The 24,390-nt window shown below is 34.4% G+C and overlaps 3 protein-coding genes across 3 annotated transcripts; 1 reads left to right on the top strand and 2 right to left on the bottom strand.

Annotated features, from left to right (window-relative positions):
* Nucleotides 1-928: 928 nt before the first annotated feature.
* LOC125591793 (secreted RxLR effector protein 161-like) lies at nt 929-1,327 on the bottom strand. Its single transcript, XM_048766649.1, has one exon. The coding sequence runs from the start codon at nt 1,325-1,327 to the stop codon at nt 929-931; it is 399 nt and encodes a 132-aa protein (XP_048622606.1).
* Nucleotides 1,328-6,377: 5,050 nt separating this feature from the next.
* Nucleotides 6,378-7,030, bottom strand: LOC125591792 (chloroplastic import inner membrane translocase subunit HP30-2-like). Its single transcript, XM_048766648.1, has 4 exons — nt 6,932-7,030; nt 6,670-6,818; nt 6,522-6,584; nt 6,378-6,435 (listed from the first exon to the last, which is right to left on the bottom strand). The coding sequence occupies exons 1-4, from the start codon at nt 7,013-7,015 to the stop codon at nt 6,378-6,380; spliced, it is 354 nt and encodes a 117-aa protein (XP_048622605.1). The 5' UTR covers nt 7,016-7,030.
* Nucleotides 7,031-8,721: 1,691 nt separating this feature from the next.
* LOC106423706 lies at nt 8,722-10,400 on the top strand. Its single transcript, XM_013864476.3, has 5 exons — nt 8,722-8,903; nt 8,991-9,024; nt 9,111-9,422; nt 9,624-9,964; nt 10,046-10,400. The coding sequence occupies exons 1-5, from the start codon at nt 8,823-8,825 to the stop codon at nt 10,262-10,264; spliced, it is 987 nt and encodes a 328-aa protein (XP_013719930.2). The 5' UTR covers nt 8,722-8,822; the 3' UTR covers nt 10,265-10,400.
* Nucleotides 10,401-24,390: the final 13,990 nt, after the last annotated feature.

Below are 24,390 nucleotides of genomic sequence, written 5' to 3'. Positions count from 1 at the left end.
GCTAGATTTATTTTTTGCCTAGCAAATTAACAAGAAAGATTAAAAATTTGGGAGTTCAAATTGAAACGATGCCGCTCAGTAATGATCGGTCCACGTTTTGGTCCAAAACAAAGTAAAACATATCCAAACCTAAGTTGAAATGTTTAGCATAACTAGTCATGTTTAACATAGCTAGTTGAATCATAGTAAGTTACATGTTCTTTACTTTCCTCTCACATAGTACCTCTTATTTTCCTATTTACTAATTATCTAAAATTTTATATCGGTAAAATACACATTCCCAAAACTGAAGTGTGATATGAAACTGATCCCCGCCAAACGTAGACGTAGGAGTGATTGTGGAATCACTAAGTTAATAAGAATCACAAGTTAATAAGAAGCCATTCTCTTATTAATCAATTTAACTCACAAGATCACAAATCACCAAAGCTCATATGTTATATCACAAGCTTGATATCTCTATATATATAAATATAAAGTCCTAAACACATTCAATATAGGAGAACAAGATAACTCCTAATTATCATAGACTTTCCTATTTATATATATGTAGTTTTATCTCCAAGCTTATCCCAACATTCTCCCCTTTAAACTTTGAATATTTTTCTCCAACATTTTGAACTCCAATCAAACGTCTCATCTCCCCAAACTTAAGTCTTCCAAGAGACTTAGTCAAGATATCAGCTCACTGTTCATTTCCCGGAACATGTTCAACTTCTATCTGATCCTTCTCAACACATTCTCGTATAAAGTGGAACCTTCTATGTATATGTTTAGAACGACCATGAAAGACTGGATTCTTAGTCAACGCGATCGCCGATTTATTGTCAACTCGAATGGTTATTTGAACAATGCTTCGACCAACAACTTCACTCAGCAACTCTTGAAGCCACATGGCTTGTTTGGCTGCTTCCGTCGCCGCCATGAATTACGCTTCGCACGACAAGAGCGCGACGATCTCCTGCTTACTTGAACACCAGGTTATGGGGCTGTCGTCGAGATAGAACACTTGACCATGTGTGCTTCTACCATCATCTTTGTCAGCATTATGCGAGCTGTCGCTATAGCCCGTTATCTCACGCTTGCTTGAACGTAAATACAGAAGGCCGAGGGACGTCGTGCCTTGTAAGTACCTAAGTACTTGCTTTAAGGCGGCTCCATGAGATTCCTTCGGTTCCTGCATGTATCTGCTGAGAATACCCACACTATATGAAAGGTCCGGACGAGTGTGCAACAAGTATCGAAGACAACCTATACTTCTTCTATAATCACGCTCGTTGATGCCTCTTTCGTGTGTTGCTTTTGAGAGCTTCACATTGACATCCATAGGTACACTCGTCGAGTTGCTAGAGCTCATTCCAGCTTCTTCGAGAATCTTCGTAGCATATCTATCTTGCCGTAATGAGATTCATGTCTCATGCTGATGAACCTTAATGCCCAAGTAATAGGTTAGCTTCCCTAGATCGCTCATCTCAAATCTCTTTGACATATCCTTCTTAAACTCGAGAATGTCTTGATACGATGATCATGTAACAAGTAAATCATCTAAGTACACAACCACGATAAGAACATCCTTCTTCTTATCTTTGCGATAGAGAGATGGCTCTTTAGAGCATCTCCTGAAGCCAAGCTCTTGAAGTATTCCATTAAGCTTCACGTTCCAAGCACAAGGTGCTTGTCTCAAGCCATACAACGCCTTCTTAAGCTTATATACCTTGCATTCCTTTCCTGCGACCATAAACCCTTCAGGCTGCGTGACATATACGTCTTCTTTCAACTCACCCTGGAGGAATGCGGTCTTGACGTCAAGATGGTGTATCTCCCAACCGTTTGAGGCTGCTATTGCTATAACAAGTCGAATGGTCTCAATCCGAGCAACCGGAGCAAAGACTTCGTTATAATCAACTCCGTGTCTTTGTACATAACCCTTTGCGACCAACCGTGCCATGAATTTGCTGATACTTCTATCTGTGTTCCTCTTTATCTTAAAAACCCACTTCAAACCGATTGGTTTCACACCTAAAGGAAGATCAACAATCATCCAAGTATTATTCTTTTCAATAGAATAAATCTCATCTTTGCACGCGTCTACCCAAACCTTATGTTCCTTTGCTTCATTGTAATCCCACGGCTCATCGTTTAGAATCATTAACAACCTGTCTCCCTCTGCTTCTGCGAGGAGGACGTAGTCATCGAGATACGCCGGCTTTGAACTAACTCTTGATGATCTTCTCAATTAAATTTGTCCTTCTTCATCGTCACTAAGCTCTTCTTCTGCCTCTTGTTCGTTATCACCAACTTCAACCGTTTCTGTATCATCTCCTATGCCTTGAGGTCCGGTGTTTGCTTCATCATTCTCAAAGCTTCGTATATCAATGGTGAAGCTGTCGCTAGATCCACTATTTGTCTTGCTAGAGCTCCAAATCCATCTTTTATCTTCTTCAAATACAACATCTCGACTTACTACAATTCTCTTGCTTGTCGGATCGAGTAAACGGTAAGCTTTAGACCCGGGCTCTGTTCCTAGATGGACAAGAACCCGCGATCGATAGTCAAGTTTCCTCCTCCCCGCAGTCTCGGTTCTAACATGACATACGCAGCCAAAAACTCTCAAGTGTCTTAGGTTTGGTTTCTTGTTGCGTAAGGCTTCATATGGGGTTCCTCCAGCTAGAGACCTTGTGGCAATCCGGTTGATCAGATAGGTAGCGTGCCTCGTTGCTTCGCCCCACAGCCAACTTGGTACATCCATATGCTTTAATATGCTCCGTGTCATATCAAGTAACGTTCGGTTTCGTCATTCAACGACTCCATTCTGTTGTGGAGAGTATGGAGTCGTTAAGTGTCGAGTGATTCCATTCTCATTGCAATAGAGACTGAACTCGTGTGAACCGAATTCACCACGCCTATCTGTTCTGAATGTCTTTATTGTAGCTCCAGTCTCGAGTTCCGTAACATTCTTAAAGTGTTTGAACTTGTCGAAAGCTTCGCTCTTCTCCTTTAGTAGTATTATCCACATATATCGCGAGAAGTCATCAATAAGGACAAACACATATCGTTTATGTGCTGGTGTGATGGGTGTGATTGGCCCGCAAAGATCGCCATAAACTAGTTCGAGAGGGTGAGTAGCTCGGTGCAGCGTCGCTTTTGGAAAAGGTGGCGAGCTTGCTTCCCGCGCAAGCAAGACACACATGTCTCCGTTTTGAAGTCGAGACGAGGTATGCCAGTCATGAGTTCTTTGCTGATCATCAACTTCATTGTATTTATATTAACATGGCTGAGACGTGCATGTTATTTGTATGACTCTGTAGCTTCAGAGATTTGAAGAACTTGAACTGTATCGGCTGCAAGAATGACTTTGTATAGTCGGTTCGGAGAGCGTGTGATCTTTACCATTGGGTGTCCAAAACGGTCGAGAAGGTACAGCTCCTTGTCCTTCATTCTCACTTCGCATCCAGCCTCTATAGCTTGTCCCAAGCTGATTATATTGCTTCGAAGTCCCGGTATATAATAGACATTTTTTAGTATCTTTTTCTCACCACCATCAAATATGAACCGAATGTTGCCTCTTCCTTTGATGTCAATTCGAGAATCATCACCAAAACGGACTTTTCCGGTAATTCTCTCATCGAGTGTTGAGAAGAACATACGGTTTGCGCGCATATGATTACTTGCTCCGTTGTCGAGGTACCAGATGTTCGTTGTATCTTGTTCAGAAGCAAAGATACTCGGTTTTACCTTTTGATCATTAAGATAAACCAATTCATGCATCATTAGTTCATCGGCATCCTGAGTGTCTTCATCTTTCTTCTCCACTGTTTCTTGGAGTTTAAGCAACTTATCTGGACAGTCTTGTGCATAATGTCCGAGCTTATCACACTTAAAACAGGTTATATGTGATATATCTCGGGTCTGACCTTGTCTGTATGCTTCTCGCTGAGCATGGAAGTTACCATATCTTCCTCGACCTCTTCCTCTCCAGCCGGATCGTCCTCCGCGTCCTCTGCCTCTATTACCGCCATAATTCTCTTGCTGAGACTCCATGTTTGAGCTAGTATACATTAGCTTATCTTGATCATCACCATGCTGCTCGTCTTCTTCTTCACATATCCTCTCTTCATATTCTTTTAGCCTACCGACAATATCTTCAAAGCTTGTGGTGTTTAAGTCAAGTACCTGTTCAAGACATGCCACGATATGAATATATTTCTTTCTTGGCAAACTCTTCAGAAACTTCTTCACGAGTTTCGGTTCCTCGATGATTTCTCCTAGCGATGAAGACTTCGAAGAGATTTTGGATAGCTTTCCCGAGAAGGTATCAATTGTATCTGAATCTTTCATCTTGAGTCTATCAAACTCCGCTATCAAGGTTTGTAGTCTCGCTTCTTTCACACGTTCAGCTCCCACATGTCGAGCTTTAATGGCGTCCCAAACTGATTTTGCCGTATCAAGGTCACCAACCTGTAGTATCAAAGCCTCGGGAATTGATTGAAACAACAAAGCTATTGTCATGTTATTTTTCTCTTCGTGTTTGTTCCCGGGGTCAATGGTTTCCCAAACTTTGTTAACCTTGAGTGCGATCTTCATTCTCATAGCCCAGACCGTGTAGTTTGAAGCATTCAGCATTGGAAGTTTTATGGAGGAAGGTCCGGTTTCCTTGGTCGGTGTCCCGACCTCATCTTTTTCGTCACTCATGATCGATGTTTTGTAGTTGCTTCAGACGATGATCAAGTTTTTATAGAATGCTCTGATACCAAGTGTGGAATCACTAAGTTAATAAGAATCACAAGTTAATAAGAAGTCCTTCTCTTATTAATCAATTTAACTCACAAGATCACAAATCACCAAAACTCATATGTTATGTCACAAGCTTGACATCTCCATATATATAAATATAAAGTCCTAAACACATTCAATATAGGAGAACAAGATAACTCCTAATCATCATAGACTTTCCTATTTATATATATGTAGCTTTATCTCCAAGCTATTCCAAGCTTATCCCAACAGTGAGCGATGGTGCTGCTTAGAGTTCCAAAACAAAACAATTGACCGGGTGATTGCACCTCCTAGAGCGATATGTCTATTGACATGTACAAACCAGTTACAATGGGCTCTGTAACATCCACTGGTTAGATACACATCTCTCTGCATAAAATTTACAAAGATTCAACAACAAATAAATTTTATTAGTTGTTACTTTTGAAACTTACTTCAGTTAGTTTATATCCTTGTTTGACAAATTTGACTTCAGTAAAAACATACTGTAAAAAGGTAAATTTCCATTCGTCAATATTTTTGTCTCTTTATTACCAAATATTTTGTCCATAGTGCTCATGTTAAAACTGAATGTTTATATCTTTTCACCTAACTTGCATGTGTAATATATATACCATACATTTCTTTACTCAGTCATAGATTTATAGTACAAATCTAGCCTAATTGAAGTTTTTATATATATCTTGGTGTGGCATATCATCTGAAATGCATATTATCTTGTAATGTATACTTCCTCCGTTTTTTAATATAAGTCGTTTTAGAATTGTGCACATAGATTAAGAAAATCATTAATTTTTTATATTTTGAAAACAAAAACATCATTAATTATTTACCTAACCACAAATCAACCAATAATAAAATAGAAGGTATATTATCATTGGTCATATAATATTAAATGTTAATAAATTTTACATAGAAAACCGAAAACATCGTATAATTTGGAACATAAAAATATTTCTAAAACGTCTTATATTAAAAAACGGAGGGAGTATATATTAAGTTTCTACTAAAACATTATAGTACTATTGCAGTCTAAATAACACTGCACTAGTTCATAATAACAATAATAGTAAATATAGTAGTCATACTAATTGTTTTCGTTTAGCTGGTGTTATAAGATCATAATCAATAGGGAGCATAAAACAACACCGTGAAATAAGTTAACAATCTTGGTTGGTGATCACTATATTTGTCCGGGTAAACCTACATAGCATAATCAATTTATGGTTAGTAATTTGTATACATATATTTCTGATAAATTGATATACTCTGAGTAAATTAAATAAAATAATCAAATAAATGTAAAATGTTTAGTATATATTTTTCCTAAAACTAAAGATAAAAATTTCATCTAGTGCAAAAAATTCTAGTTAAATATGAAATTTTTTAGACTTTTAACTTGAACCAATTTCGATTTTGGTAACTTTATGTATTGATTATTTAAAAATTTTAAATAAAAACATTAAAAAATAAGTAAAACATATGAAAAATATATGCGAAACCGGAGCAAATATATATTTTAGTTGTTCAATTCATTGGACATTGTTAAATGTTGATGAGAGTTCAGTAGCCTAAGTTACAAAAGAAAAATCTGAACATTTTCAACCACGGCTTCCTCGTTTACCACGGCTTCCTCGTTTACCCTTCAGCTCAGGGTCCCTATACGTACCAAAAACAACCCACCACAAGTCAGTGATTTCACAGATTCATGTATATGAAAACAGAGCTAGAAATTAGATTCAAACCTCTGGATGTGATCCAGTATCAGTAGCCTTGGTCCCGGTGGGATGCTCACGTCTTTTAGCGCACTGGACACACACACATAGACAGAGAGTTTAGAGGACAGATCAGTTTTCGATGATACAAAAATGAAAATCTGAAAAGCTCAGTTACCTATCAGTGAGCAAAGGCAAAGTGGGATCTGCCAACAAACCCTTCTTGAAGTTCTTCTCATACTTCTCTAGACCCAGTTTCAACAGCATAGATCTCGCCCGGGTATAGTACGGATCTTCAACGCTTGGTTTAGAGAACCTTTCCCCCAGCTGAACAAAACCGAGAAAAGAAGAAAACATGTGTTTCAAGAAGAGTATAGTCTCTTCCTATATATATATATATATATATATATATATATATATATATATATATGATCACTCACCTTGAAGAAGATTCCTTGAAAAAGAGAGAAACCAGCAGCAGTGGTGATTGCATTCATAGGCTGTCCTTGTAATTCATTGGACATTGTTAAATGTTGATGAGAGTTCAGTAGCCTAAGTTACAAAAGAAAAATCTGAACATTTTCAAATGTAACATTCGATAACTAATAAAAAGACAAATGATTTAAATTAAATCAATATTGTAATTTTGCTAATTAGAAATATTTTAGGCTAACTAATCTCGCATTTGATATGCCAATAATGTCTTAAAACATAGGTTGTGACTGTATAGCGTCATTGGCGCGAAAATAATGTGGTGTAAAAAAAAATTTCTGTCCATTTTTTTTATTTTTGTCTAGTCAAGTGAAAAATACATTTCACCTTTTTTTATCAATATATTATTCCACTACTGTTAAAAGTAAATTTTACTTTTATTTCCACTTTTCTCTTTCCACCGATTTTAACCTTCTTTTCACTCGCTTACTCTATTAATTACCATTATGAGTCATAATTTTCGATTGAATTGGGTTAGGTTTGACCCATCAATACATGTTTTATAAGAAAATTCATTGAAATATGTTCTCATTGACAGAAATTTTTATATTAATGAATGTAGTCGAGAAAAAACATTTAGGCTCCAAATGAGAAAATTGATCAAGCATTGCAGATCAAACATATCAAGCAGATCGAGAGTGGATCAAGCAGATCGAGTGGATCGAGAGTGGATTAAGCGGTTCAAAATATATGTTTGAATAGTAAAAGTGGACAAAACGGTTCAAAATATTGTACAAATTTAAAATAAATATATAATTTTAATATTTTATAATTTAGTATAAATATTTATTTAATAACCATAATAATACTATCGTGTTATGTAAATAAAACATTAACATAAATATAATAATTTAAAACATATATTTGGTAATTGCATGTACTTGTATATTTGAAATATGTGGACAATAAAATATTAATAAGTTGTTGTATACATTGTTATTATTTAAATAAATTTAAAGCTTATTATCATTTTTATAAGAAAAAATAAAAAATCGTATTAACTGTGAGGAACACTCCATATTTGATTCATATCTACTGCAGATAGTAGTTCGTCAATTTATGTTCATGTTATAGAACATCATTAGTTTAATAATTAAAAAAACAGTTCTAATTCTAACTAGAAAAAAATGTTGAATGGGAATATATTTGTTTATAAAATTGGTTCATTCACTTAAAGGCAGATCCATAATACTGAAATTGTAACTATATTTGATTATCTAATTAAATTTAATGGTAAAATAAATTGTGGCATTAAAAAGGGTAAATCTCCAAAATAGCACTTTTCTAAGTTTATATCACAAAAATAGCACTCAAAAACTAAAATGACCAAAATAGCACATTTTTAAGTTTATCCTTTGAAAATTTTAATTTTTTTATTTTTCAAAATTTGAAATCTTATCCCCAAAACCTCATTTCTCGACTCTAAACCCTAAACCCTAAACTCTAAACCCTAAACCCTAAATCATAAACCCTAAACCCTAAACTCTAAACCCTAAACCCTAAACCCTAAACCATAAACCCTAGAATCTAAATCCTAAACCCTAAACTCTAAACCCTAAACCCTAAACCCTAAATCCTAAACCCCACCCTTTAACTATAAACCCTAAGTTTGTGACTTTTGATAAAACATTAAGTGCTATTTTTGTGATTTTTGACTTTGAGTGCTAGTTTGAGAACATAAACTTGATTTAGTGCTATTTTTGTCTTTTTTTCCATTAAAAATAGGAATTTGGATTTAAGTGAAAACTGAATAAAAGAAAATGTGAAGAAATGTAAATGTTGTAGAGTTTCTGGGTTTAAGGCTAAGCTGCTGAGAAGGAGAATAACGGAGCTCAAAAAATGGAATCGAAAGCTATTTGGTTAGGGTTTCTTCCGCCAAGACTTCAACTTTCATCTCGAGTTTCACTCTCCCGCCCTCATGTAAGTGAAATCAACCCATCAAAATCTCGTCTTTATTCAGTTTCGATTCTTCGAAAAACCTTATCCAAAACTTCTCATTTTCTCCAGGGTTCTTCCACATCTCCAAAATCTGATGTCAGACGTAAGTATCTAATCCTCTTGGTAATTCTTAAACCCCAAATTGTATTTACCAAAGACTGATACTTTTTTTTTTGTTGTCATTACAAGAAACCCTTGTCTGGAGCAAACCACAAGGTGGAGGTTACTTGAACCGAGGCCGTGTCCTATGTTCTTCTCAACCTGATAGTAATGTTCCTCGAGCTGAGCTGTTCCGTGGAAAGTCTGGTTCAGTTTCTTTCAACGGTCTAACCCACCAGCTGGTTGAAGAAAGTAAACTTGTCTCAGCTCCGTTTCAAGAAGAAGACAAAGGTTCCCTCTGGTGGGTCTTGGCTCCTGCTGTCTTGATATCCTCACTGATTCTTCCGCAGTTCTTTCTCAGTGGTGCCATTGAAGCTACCTTTAAAAACGACACCGTTGCAGGTAATTAGATATATCCCACTACTGCTTAGAGTAGAAGGTATCTTGATAGTTATGTTTCAAGTGTAGACTATAATAGTTTTGAATTTAGGATTAGAACCAACCTGATGTGCAGTAACTAAATCTTCTTCTCGATCTTGAATTGTCAAATCACAAGCCACTCTTTTAATCAGATTTGTGAAAAATTATATCTTCTTGATGCAGAGATTGTTACTTCTTTCTGCTTTGAGACGGCGTTTTATGCTGGTCTGGCGATATTCCTGTCTGTGACTGACCGAGTGCAGAGGCCCTACTTAGACTTCAGCTCCAAGAGATGGGGTTTAATCACTGGACTAAGAGGATACCTCATGTCCACATTTCTGATGATGGGTTTGAAAGTTGTAGTCCCTGTGTTTGCTGTATACATGACTTGGCCAGCTCTTGGGATGGATGCCTTGATTGCAGTCCTTCCTTTCTTGGTTGGATGTGCGGTTCAACGAGGTTTCGAGGCTCAGCTTGAAAGACGCGGCTCTTCGTGTTGGCCCATTGTTCCAATAGTCTTTGAGGTAAACAAACAAACTTATATGCTGATTTTGGACCAGTTCGGTCTTGTTCTAAAGAGTAACTATGGTTGTATGCCATGGCAGGTGTATAGGCTGTATCAGGTGACAAGAGCAGCCACTTTTGTTCAGAGGCTGATGTTTATGATGAAAGATGCGTCAACTACTGTAGAGATTACAGAGCGAGGAGTTGTGCTTGTTGGTTTGGTTGTGACTTTGCAGTTTCTAGCTGTTCTGTGTCTCTGGTCGCTGATCACTTTTCTAATGCGCCTTTTTCCTTCGAGACCTGTAGCTGAAAACTACTAAATCAATAGTAGTGTTTAGTGAAAGCCATTGAGCTTTGATTTCTGTGTTTCTTTCAGAGGATTAACGTGTTGTATCGAGTCAGGAATTGCAGTGTAGGACACTTTTGAACTTCAATCTTGATGAGATCTTGATAAAATTGGACATCTCAATCCGTACTCTTTGCTCATCGGATTCATGTATTAAATTGGTCTGTCCAACTTCAAGATCATCAATCCATCTTTAAGAGGAAGGAATGATATTTTTCTTGGATCATAAGTCTGACTATGTGATGGCTTTGAATAAGACTGATTTACAAAGAGTATGGAACACCCAGGATCTGCATAGTAAACGTTTGTCAAACCGGGAATAAAAATAATCAACATTTCGTTTTTTATCGGAAGAAACATATCACTCCCAAATTGGAGGTGGATGTTCAGATATCCGTTCATGTTCTTCTATATAGGCCAGCCATCTTTAGCCCATATTCCAACTAATAATCCATTATTTCAATAGGTTTTCCATTATATATTATAATAATTTATTAATATAATAACGGGTTAAGTATTTAAAAAATTAAGGTTTCACCGTCAATCTTCTTGGACACCATCTTCGATGGCTTCGTTAGCATCGGAGTCGGTCTCACATCGAAGGCTTTCTTTTGTTTAGTTGGTGTCCATAGATCTCTCGTTTTTGGTGGTACAATTCGAGGTTGTAGTTTGAAGCGCTATGGTTGTTGGAGAGGTTCAAGGGTTTAGATGTGGTCATCTTTTTTTGCTATGTTGAAACCAAAGTTCTGGATCTATGTGATTGACGGTGGGATGTATTCCCTTCTCTTGCTTTAGTTTGGTTCAGTGTAGTGGCTTTGTCGAGTTGGTTCTACAGTGTAGTCATGGTACTTCTGCTCCTTTCAAGTTTCTTGTTGCCTTGGTCTTATCGTTTTGCCTAGCTTCGTTGTTTGGGTTCGCCTTTGCGATTGGTGTTCGCTGTAGAGGTATCTACAAGAATTTTCCTTGGTCTGTTGCGGATTTAGGTTTGGTTTCTGACGAAGCAGTTAACTCAATCTCCAGTTCTTCTCTTGAAAGGAGGTAAGCAGCTTTGTTATGTAGGTCACTTGGCTGTCTAGCGAGTGTCCGCGTGTAAGAACTAGTGATCTTCTCTGTTTTTTTTTCCGAGTGGCGTTTTAAGTTCCTTGGTACTTGTATCTTAGGTGTAGTGATGGTCTTTGTCCAGCAAGTTTTGGTTGGTGGTAGCTATTGGTGTTGGTGTTGAATTAGCCTTGTTATCATTCCTTCCATTGTTTCTACTTTGGCTCGATGTTGATCTCTTCAGGGTTGGAAATGCTCAAGCTTTTGGTTTTTAGTTCAGTGTTATCGGATTCTAGGGAAAGGTTGCAAGTAGTTTTTGGTTCATCAGTCTCGGTTTTAATGCCACTGTCTTCTTTTAGAGTATCAATCTCGTATTTTAAATCTAAATCTATTGTTGTTAATTAGTGTCACGTCTCCCTCTTTTGGACTTTTGCTTCTAGGGATTTCTTCATGTTTTGCCGGCTTTTGTAGTCGATCTTGTATCTTTCAATGTCTAATGATAAAAGGATTTTAGTGTTACAAAAAATATTTAAAAATGAATAATTTTTATAAAATTGATTTGTAATTGCTAATTTTTAAGAAACACACTATTACAGATGCTTAATGTTGTTTCTTTCCATACTAATGTTAGTTATTTTGGTAAATGTTTCTATCCTTACTAATTGTTGCTTTTTTTACCGAGAATAAGACAACTGGTCCTAGTCTCTTAGATATAGACCAACTTTAGTTTTTAATAAACTGTTTATAATCCGTAAAATCTGGCTTTATTTCCCTCTTGTTTCTGTCTGTGTTGTTGCTATTTTCCCTGGTTTTACTACTTTTGTCGTGTGATTTCATAAGACATAATGATTGCTTGAGAAACAAGAAACAAGAAACAAGAAACATTAGGTATGGGCGTTTGGGTATCCAATTGGATTCAGCAGGGATTCAATAAGGTTTCGATTTTTTGTAAGCGTAAAATTTAATCTCATTTGGATATATAAAGTTCAGTTTGGTTCGAATTCGGTTTTGATTTTCTTGGATTTGCTTTGGATATAGTAACACATCGCAAATCCGATTGAACTAGTTTATTTTGGGTTAGGTTATAATTTGGGTTCAGTTATCCAAATATTACGATTCAAAATACACATTTTAATTCACAAACTTAAAAGTTTAAACAATTTTCAGTAATAAAGGTTTGGTGGAATGATTAATAAGTGATTGTTAAGAGGAAAGAAATATAAGCAAATAAAAATTAATTTAAACAAAAAAAAAGCAAATAAAAATTAACAACTAACAACTCTATGATTATAGAAACATTATTTAAACTTCAAAAATAAAATAAAATTGTTGAAACTTAAAAAGAAAAGCTATTCATAATTAAATTCAAATGTAATTGTCAAACATTAAAATTTCAATATTTGACCAAATATAAAGATATATACTAAACTGAATTAACTATTCATGTTATAGATACTTACTAAGATTTTTTTTTTAAGTATTTTGGGTCCTTCATGACTGGGTATGAGTTTGATATGAGTTTTTATGGATTTCCAAATTTTTTTTGGATTTTTGGGATATTTGAATTCATGCCAAGTTTGAGTAAAACCTAAAACTCAAAATACCGTAAAACATGATCAGTTCAGATATTATATTGGATTCAGTTCTGATTGGATATACAATTTTCAGGTCTGATCGGTTCACATTTTTGGGTTCGGTGTTTTTTGCCCATTCCTTCAAAAAATTTGAGCTCTAATTTGTTGGAGGCCTAATCCCAACGGCTGTGACTAGAAACTCAACCAAAGCCAGACATACACAAAAACACTGCCTTTCTTAATTTTTTTTTTTAACACAACTTCCTTTCTTAATTATTCTTTTGTTTTCTGTTTACTAGAACCTCGAGCTAACTCGGACGAACCTACATATTTGAAAATAAAATTTCATGGTTTTCGTCCATGATTCTGTAATGTGGAATTAGGTTAATTATACGGCATTTAGGCTGATTCTTTTTAAGTATATATTATTTGCTTGAATTATTATTGGATTAATCAGCGAAGATCTAACTAATAAAATGGACGTATCCTGTGGCAGCCAGGCAGGTAACGGTAATAGATACGTTCACGTATATCATCAAAAATAAAACTTCTTGTTGATCCACTTGAACGCATATGCCTATCTATAATACGCACACGCCCACATGATACAGATCTATGTTCGCATATTTGATTATTTTTTTTGTGAAAAAAAACATTGATAATCTTATATATTAAAATTATATATTAAAACAGAAGTCACGGTCTTGATTCATATGTGATTTTTAAAAAAATAGACTTAATGAACATATTCCTAGAAAGTCATTTGTTACATTTAATCTCTAATCTTATCATTTAAATTTTGGACCTACTAGAAATTTTGGACCTAATAGATAATGTAAATTAAATAAATATAATTTAATGTTGTAATACTATACATCCATATGTTAATCATTTAAATATTTGTCGATGTTAACTTTTAAAATTATAAATATTTTTTTTAAATAACAAAAATCATATTATCTAATAATGATTAATCCTTACTACCTTAAACCAATGAAAACAAATTAACTGTATAGTTTATTTTAAAAATTAAACAAAAATTAAATGTTTAATTATTTACTCGATAATATAAATGTATGAAGCGAAAAGTTTAATTTTTAAAAAACTTTCTAAATTTGTGAAATGTTACAATATTTTTGAATATAACAATAAAACAATATTTTACTAATCTTTATATATATAGTTACGATTTTAATACATGTGAATGTTTGAAATAATCTATACTTATATAGAAGAAGATACAAATACATGTGAAAGTTTGAAACAATCTATTCAATGAAAAAATATACTGTCTAGTTATTATGTTTTAAAAATTGATAGACACATATATATTATAATATATACCAATTTAGAATTGAAAAAAAAATGTTTATATAAAAATAAATGAAAACAAAAATCTGTGCGGTTGCGCGGGTGGAGATCTAGGGTGTGACAGGTAACCAAGGGAATGAGGAGGAATACTATGTTCCTTAACATTCCTTAAATTTTTTACCATTCATGAGGAATATGTTTTCTTTTTCATTCGTCTTCATTCCTTTATTTGTAGAAAATTATAGAGCAAATCAATTCTTCATTAATTTTGATAAGGAACCATCATTCCTCATCATTGCTAAAATTTTATTCCTATTCATTCTTTTCATATCCGCTTCTATTGTTCTCGTTATCAGTCACACCCCTATAATTTATTATTTATATCAGGAACGCCAAGAAAAGCAAATGGTAAGTAAATAAAATGTCATTTAATATATGATACTTTCCAGAAAAAAGTCGAATTAAAGTTCTCGAAGCTATCTAACACAAATTCTCTCCAACCAATGGAAGAATAATCAGTTTCTTTCTTTGGTCTTTCACGAGCATACGAAAGTCATAATTAATGGTTTTTGGTGAGAAGAAAAGGAACCAAACACATGAAAATAAAATGTAAATATTTATTGTGGTGGCTGTCTTTTCCTTTCGTGTAAAGCCTAACCATGCCGCTGCACGTTACGACTTCCTTTTGTTGCTGTATGTGTAAATGATCATAACCTAATTACCATTGCAACGAATACTAAAATTTGGGGAATTTTGACACATAACCATATACTTCAAAGCAATTTGTTTTTTCTTATCAATAAGCTTCTTAATAATCTATTAAAAATAGCAAATCTCTCCACTGCTTTGCAACCTACTTAAGAGCAGGAGAACTCCACTGCTTCGCCAAACCAAACTCTTTCACCACTTTACCCATATTAGTAGATTCACAATCTACTCCCATTACAACACCTATTATGGAGTCTCCTCCATCAATCATTACCAACACTAAGGTTTGTGAAACTTTAGTTGTTGATCCCTTGACCACATCATCTAACCCTTGCGCATTTGAAAGTTCTTCTCGGTTCGAAGTGTTAGGTGATGTAGATGAAGTTGTGACAGAGCCATCTAGCTCGCTCAGCTTGACAAGAGGTGGAAGAAAGACAAAACTTCCTATTAAATACCAATATATAGAATGGAAGACTATTCGAGGGAGAGGAAAACGTGGTCACCGTGGCCGTGGTTCTTATCACTAGATATTGTCTTTCATTACTTTATTGGTTATTCTAGACTTTACCTTTGTCGTTTCATAGGTTGAGATTCAATGATTCATGAAGGTTGTTTCATGCAAACTTAATCCAACTATAAGACTCATAGTCTTATCTTGTAATAGTTTATGTTTTTTAAATTTGAAAGTCTTTATTCAAAAAAAACAACAAATCTCTACCAGTGAAACCCGAAACTCAAACGTTACAAATGATTTTGAACCGTATGTAGCTATCTTATTAAAACTCAAGTACAAATTAGGTTTGTTTGGAAACATGTATAGTATCTATATTATTAAAACTGAAGTACACTTTAGTACATTTTGGAAACATGAATAGTAATAGACTGAGAATTGTTTGGAAACGAGGATAGCAGTATTACATTAATTATATTTTCATATTTCTCTCATTTTAACAAATTTATTAATTATATTACCTTAATAATATTTCACATCATTAATTATATTACCATAATAGTAATAGTGTATTTTATTTAGTAGTTAATCAATATTAATTTTGTGCCAATTATAAAATTAAAAAAAGTAAAATAACTGAATTTTGCATAAGGTTAAACATTTGGTTTAGTTTGTTTTACTAAAACATTTTTCTAAATTTCAATCGGTGGAAAATTACGTAGCCAAAAACATAATTCAAAGACATGTTTTGTGAATAAAATCATAACTTAAACCAAAATAATAAAAATAAATTACATTTATTGTCACTTAATTTTTCACTCAATATAATTGTCTTACTAAATAAAAAAAAACTCTTTCTATTTCACTTAATATAGCAAAACACATAGAAATTTTTTTTTATTAGTTTATAAAATCAGTTAGGCATGAACACTAGATATCCACTTAGGTACGAGTTGTTCCTTTCGGGTATCATTTTTTTTTGTTTTAAAATTACTCCCTCCTTGAATATTATAAATTTATGTGTAGCTTTTGAGTTGGGTCCTTTTGAGTCTGGATGGGTTCGGTTCTGATGTATATGACCCTAAAAATATCTAAATAACCAATGTATTTGAAACGGGTTTGGATATTTTTTACAAAAAATAACCATATTATCCGATTCGATCATGGTATTTTGAATACAATTAGTTATATTACGACATATCTAAAATATAAAACACTAACTATAAAAAACAAATATTAATGTATAAAAATATAAGTATATTGGTATTTTAGTAATTTCATTAATTATATTAGTTTAACAATGCATAAAATTATTAATTATATTTACAACAATACATCAAATCATTAATTATAATATACCATAAAAGTAATAATGCAGATTTTTTTTATTTATTAGTTAATCAATATTAACTTTGTGCAATTCTAAAATACAAAAATGTAAGATAACCAAATTTTGCATATGGTTATTAGTTTGGTGTAATCTGTTTTACTAAAAAATTCTTTTGTCTTAGTTCCAATTGATGAAAAATTACATAGCCAAACACATAATTCAAAGGCATAGTTTATGTGAACAAAATAATAATTTAAATCAAAATAATTAAAAATTATTACATTTATTGTCACTTAATGTTTCACTTCATATAACTATTTTACTAAATAAAAAATTCTTTCTATTTTTCTTATTTTTGCTAAATATATAGAAAGAGTTTTCCTTTTAATTTATTTGCAGAAGCAGTTAAGTATAGACATTCAGATACTCATTGAGGTACAAGTTGTTTCTTTCGGGATTAATTTTTTGGATTTTGAAATTAGGTACCACTTGGATATTATAAATTTATGTATGAGATTTAAGTTGGGTCCTCCCGGGTCTGAATGATTTTGAATCTGATATGTAGAAACATAAAAATATCTAAACAACCAATGTATCTCAAAAGGGGTATATTTGTACCAAAAATAATCTTATTACTTGATTCAATCCAAATCTTTTGAATACAATTAGTTATACGACGACACATCTTAAATATATAACACTAATTAAAAAATAACGAATAAAAATTTATAAAACCCTAAACATTAACACCAGTATTATGTTATAGTCACCGACAAAAGAACAACTGATACTTGCATGTTATCTACTACATTTATATAGGCATGCATAATAAATCCTTTGTTATTATGAGATGCCTTACGCTTGGGAAAAAGTCAAGCTTTTTCTTAGCAAAAAACAAAAAAAAATCATGTTTCACCCTTTTTGACATCATGGAGATTTGAATCTCTTGGTCTACAGGTTTTCTAAGTTTGCGATGAAAAAAATGAACTAATATCTTCTTTTGAAAACATAGAAGCTTTCGCCCAATATAAATATATATACAATATTATACTTACATGCAAAAAAAAAATATATCTTTAATCTCTACTTTTTGTTATACTGTTTTTTTTTTTTACAACGAAAGACTATTTTATCACTCAAAATTTTTTGTTATACTGTTTACCTTATTTCTTTTACTGATATATTGTTAAACTAATTAAAAAAACACTATTCACAAAATGGGGACATCAATTTTGACGGGAAAATAAGAAGGAAAAATATAAATCTAACTAGAAGAGATGAGACACCATGTATGTTAGAGAAGAGGCGTAATATTAATTCCCAAATTCAAATATCAAGTGGGTTAGAAATCTAACATGGTCATGGACCGTGTGGGGATATACATATTGGCGAATGTCAAGAATTTCTTAGATACAAAATGAAAAACGAAAGAAAGTCCTATAAGATTAATACATATGTGAAACCTATTGCTCAGATTACGACCTAGACCTACTTTGATTCTTGAATCGAAGGAACATGTAAGACGATATGGTTTGTTTATCCGGTGTTCACCTCTTTTTTTTTGTTTTGATAAACCTTAGCGGCTGATCCGGTCGGCTTCGGGAGGAACGCACTTAGTGCTACAGAGTGGACTGGCTACCACACTATCTGATCCGAGTTTGAAATACCTTCCGACTAATGCTAGAGGGTGAACCGATCATTTGTTATGATCCACCATGTAAACCACTTGGACCGAAACCCAAACCCAGACTGGCCAAGTGATGATAATTTAGTTTCCAGGGAGTATCAAACCCAAGACTAATGTGGTACACACCAAACCAATTCACCTCTTTCTTCAATGTGAAGAAGAGCTCTATATACACATCGGGGCTGGTTAGACCAACAATACACTAGCACCACAAGAAAACACCCCGAATTCCGACGGAGGTTCCGACGGACATCAATGTCGTCGGACGTTTGTGACGGATTACCAACCAATTTCCGACGAAATCCAAAAAATTGAAGTCGTCGGAATTCCGTCGACCATTTCCGACGGAATTCCAACGAAACAAGGATCGTCGGAATTTTTCGACGACTTTTCGACGACATTCCGATAAAAAATGTAACCGTTGTAGTCGTCAGAAGTTCGTCGGTATATTCCGACGAATTTCCGACGACATTCCGATTAACAGTAAAGTCGTCGGAATTCCGTCGGAATTTTCCGACGAATTTCCGACGAACCATGTGACCGTTGCCGACAAATATATATGACCGTTGTATAGCCGTTTGAGATTGGACAATACCGACAGAATTCCGACGGACTGCTTTACATCCGTCGGAATTTCGTCGGAAAGTCGTCGGAGGGCCGTAAGCAATTTCCTATAAATACAACCCCTCCTCATTCAACTCATTCACACTTCATTCTCTCTTCATTCTCTTTAGTCATAACAATTCCGTGAAAATCATGTCTTCAGAAGTTTATTATCGTTCGTGGATGGATAAACCTCATTTGGATCCGAACACCAATTTGCTTACGGAAGAATACGTTCAAGGGATTGGAGAATTCATGAGGCTTGTTCAACAGCAACCGGATGCAAAAAGTGGTATGTTAAGATGTCTCTGCTCTTCTTGCAATAATAATAAGGTTATAAAAGAATTTGATGTTTGGACTCATTTGTATATGAAAGGGTTTTCACGTAATTATAAAGTTTGGTACCTTCATGGGGAAACTGGTTATGAATATGGTAGTACTAGCGAACCTCAGCCTGTTAGTGAACTTCAGCCTGATATTAGGTTAGAAGAATCTAGAACGGATATAGATTATGGTGTAGGTACTGAGCAGATGGTACATGATCATTATAGAGGGGAAGAACCAAATCCCGAATCTAGGAGATTTTTTGACATGTTGGATGCAGGAAAACAACCTTTGTATCAAAATTGTAGAGATGGTCATTCAGTCTTATCATCTGCAACTAGATTAATGGGTATTAAGACAGACTATAATTTGGCTGAAGAATGTATGGATGCGATTACTGATTTTGTCAAAGGTATTCTACCTGAGGATAACCTTGCACCGGGTTCATACTACGAGGTTCAGAAACTTGTTGCCGGTCTTCAACTACCGTATGAAGTGATAGATGTATGTATTGACAACTGCATGATCTACTGGAGAGCGGATGAGACACGGAATGTATGCAAATTTTGTGGGAAACCTCGTTATCAGGAGACGAGGGGAAGAGTTCCGATCCCATTCAAAAGAATGTGGTATTTGCCTTTGACGGAAAGATTGAAGAGGTTGTATCAGTGTGAGCGCACAGCAAAAGCAATGAGATGGCATGCAGAGCATTCCACAAATGGTGAGATTAGACATCCTTCAGATGCGAAGGCTTGGAAACATTTCCAGTCAACATATCCAGAATTTGCGGAAGAGAGAAGAAATGTTTATCTTGGATTATCTACTGATGGTTTCAGCCCATTTGGAAAGCATGGAAGACAGTATTCTCTATGGCCAGTTATTGTGACACCGTACAACTTACGGCCGAGCTTGTGCATGCGACGAGAGTTTTTGTTTCTCTCAATTCTCGTCCCCGGGCCAGATCATCCTAAAAGATCACTAGATGTGTTTCTTCAACCACTGATATATGAGTTGCAACAACTATGGGCGCATGGTTTTGAGACATACGATGTTTCGTGCAAAGAAAACTTTCAGATGCGGGCAGTACTTATGTGGACAATAAGTGACTTTCCAGCATATGGTATGTTATCTGGATGGACAACACATGGGAGGCTATCATGTCCATATTGTCAAGATGACACAGATGCTTTCCAACTAAAGAACGGAAGGAAAACGTGTTGGTTTGACTGTCACAGACGATTTCTACCACCTGATCATCCATACGCAGGAGTAAGACTTCGTTTACGAAGAACAAGCAGGTGTTTGATGGTCCACCTGAGGAAGTTAGTGGGAAAGATTTGTTGAAGCAGTTTAGGTATTTTGATGCAGAAAGGACGCCAGATGTAGGTGGACATGAAAACATTCGAGTCAATGCGGTTGGAGAGCTACATAACTGGCACAAAAAGAGTATTTTCTGGGATCTGCCATATTGGGAGAGTCATCTATTGCGGCATAATTTAGATGTCATGCATATTGAGAAGAACTTCTTCGATAATCTGATGAACACAGTCCTTAACATCCAAGGTAAAACGAAGGATAATTTGAAGTCAAGGTTGGATTTAGTCGATATTTGTGATCGTTCTGAACTTCACGTTGATGAGAACGGTACGGCCCCTTTTCCCATTTATCGGCTGGATGGTGCTAGAAAAGAAGAGTTCTTTGATTGGATTACAGATAAAGTGAAATTTCCTGACGGATATGCATCAAATTTGGGGAACTGCGTTGATAGAAGCGAAGGAAAGTTTACTGGCTTGAAGAGTCATGATTGTCATGTAATTATGCAGCGCCTCCTTCCGTTTGCTTTTTCAGCATTATTGCCACGTAATGTTCATGAAGCAATTGCAGGTATATTATATTTTTACAATTTAATTTATTTTTATATTTAACAATTATGCTTATAAAAACTTAATACTTACGAAAATTATGTCTTTTATCTATGTAGGGATTAGTCTTTTCTTCCGCGACTTATGCAGCAGAGTAGTGACTGAAGAGGGTATTAATAATTTGAAGACAAACGCACCAGTCAGCATGTGCAACCTTGAGAAGATATTTTCTCCATCATTCTTTGATGTAATGGAACATCTTGCTATTCATCTCGCAAGAGAATTGGAACTTGGTGGTCCTGTGCAGTACAGATGGATGTATATTTTTGAGCGTTATATGCATCATCTGAAGAAAATGGTCAAAAATCAAAGCAGTGTGTAAGGATCTATAGTGGCACAGGTGATCAATGAAGAAACTGCAATCTTTGATGAAAATTATTTTCCGCCAGAAGTGCATACAAAACACCGAAGACCTGCTCGGCATGATGATAGAGGGGAGAGAGCAACATATCATGTTACTGTCCCAAGCATGTTCAAGGAAATAGGACGACTTAGTGGAAAATTCACGAAGCGGAGACTTACGGACACTGAGCACGCTCATTTGCAAACATATTTGCTCACCAACTGTGAAGATGTTCTACAATATGAGAGGTAAAAATATTTATTCATTTATTGTTAGATTAATATTCAATAAATTTATTTCATATTGATAATATTTTTGTATATAGTGTATATATGGCGGAGTTGCGTATGACTCACAGGCATGCAACAGAAGATGAGCTTCGACAACTTAGAGATAACGGATTTGCTGCGTGGCTTCGTAGTTATGTGAGTCATATATCATATTACCCTAGGCAAATGATTAGTTTAAATTTAATATAAACTAATTAACTTTTCAATTTTATATGTTTTTAATTTATAGGTGAATGATGGTTTGGCCAGAGGTCTTGTGTTTGATGATTGGATACGCGAATTTGTGCAGGAACCAAACTATGTGGTCAAATCATATCCTAAATTTTGTACGCGGGGATATGCATTCACAAGGAAAGGTCATTCTAAGACAACATATGATGCTGGTGTTTCATCTTCTTCCGGTGACGATGTCTACTACGGCAACATAAAAGAAATATTGGAAATCCAATTTCCTGGAATGGTTGGATTGCGTTGTGTAGTATTCTATTGTGATTGGTATGACCCCACCCCAGATAGAGGAGTGAAGATTGATGCGTTTGGTGTTACGTCAGTTCATTCGCGGCGGAAACTTCAATATTATGATCCCTTCATTCTTGGTTCGCAAGCTGATCAGGTATGTCAATCTATTCATAATTTTTTACCAATATAATTAATTAATGTTATATATTTTACTAATACTTGTATAATTGATATGTATAGGTGTGCTACATCAGTTACCCTCGGGTGACGTACAGAGACGATCCATGGGTTACTGTAACGCAAATCAACCCAAGAGGACGAGTGGATGGAACTTCTGATGATGATGAACCATTGCAACCAGAGTCTACCAGCAACGCCCAGGCAGTTGAAGATTTGGAAAATGTTCAACTCGTTGAGAATTTGACTGTGTTTGGACATGATGCTGTCGTACATTCGGAGCCAGAAGCCGAGGTTGGGGAGTTTGATGAAGATTCAGAAGATTCTGATTAGTTTTTTTTTTTTTTTATTGGTCCGTCGGAAATCCCTCGCAATATACCGACGACATAGCGACGACATTGAGTTTCATTGAAATTTGGAAAGGTCGTCGGTAATTCGTCGGAATATACCGACGACATGTGTTTCTAAAAAATTTCAATCATAAAAATCTATAAATTTAGATGCCAAAACTATGAAAATAACACATAATAAGTGTTTAGTATAGTATTAGATCGCAACCGTTCAAATATAACAACTCATTAAAATATTTATGTATGCATATCATTGTTTTCATAACATCTCATCTTAACATTATATACTTATACAATCATATTCATATAAGCTTACACTACAAAAAATGTTGTTGTGTAAAATCGTGTTATAAAACAATTTTATTGTTAAATCTTTATGCAAATACTATATATATTATCAAAGATTTGGATTTTGCATTTAGAACTTGAAATCAACACCCTAAACACTAAGTCGTCGGAATTCCGTCGGAATATACTGACGGACACATTCCGTCAGAATATACTGATGGACACATTCCGTCGGAAATTCAATTTGCCCGGGAGAACCAAACCGCTTGAAAATTTTCGCGAATCGGCATTTGGTATATTTTAATTATACCGACGGAATACCGACAAACCCGTGTCCGTCGGAATCTTCAGATATAATAACCCTCCTTCTTCCTTCTTCGTTATTTCCGCCTCTCTCTCTCTAAATTCCTCTCTCTACACCGGCGATTCCTCCCTCTACACCGGCGATTCCTCCCCCAAACCCTAAATCATGTAAGAATCATCCCAAACCTTCTTTAATCTCAATTGTTTAGGGTTTTGGAAGTTAGATCTCGGATTTTAGGTTGTTTGATTGATAGTTTAGGATATATAAGTTAGGATTGTTGTTTGGATTGTTGTTTTAGTTTTTGTTGGAACATTTTTTTATTTTTAAAAACGTTTTTTGATTTTTAAAAACGTTTTCTGATTTTTTAAAACGTATTTTTTATTTTTAAAAACGTTTTTCAAGTTTCCAGTAATGAAATATATATAATAAAACGTTTTTAAAATTTTTTAAAAATAGTTAACAACATTTTTCTATATTTATAAATTTTTTATAATTTTGTATACACATATATATATATATATAAATCATGTATGATAAAAAATTTTAAAATTTTTTATAATTTTTTATATGTTTCCACTAATAAACTATGTATAATAAAATGTTTTTTAAAAAAATTTATAAATATTTAACAACATTTTTCTTCATTTATAAATTTTTTATAATTGTGTATACATATATATATATATATATAAATCATGTATAATAAAAAATTTTAATTTTTTTTATTATTTTTTATAAGTTTCTAGTAATAAACTATGTATAATAAAAGGTTTAATAGTTTTTTTTAAAACGTTTATAAAACCTTTTGTAAATATATAAATGAAAATATTAAAAATAGAAATGATTTGAAAATATGTTTGATGTATTAATTTTTTTTTTAGGGCCGAGGATGAACCCCACCCCACAGCCCGTCTTCGACGTAATTCGGTGAGCAGTTCCCG

The sequence above is a fragment of the Brassica napus genome, chromosome C8 (assembly GCF_020379485.1).
Source record: "Brassica napus cultivar Da-Ae chromosome C8, Da-Ae, whole genome shotgun sequence".
NCBI lineage: Eukaryota > Viridiplantae > Streptophyta > Magnoliopsida > Brassicales > Brassicaceae > Brassica > Brassica napus.
This window is presented reverse-complemented; position numbering and strand designations above follow the sequence as displayed.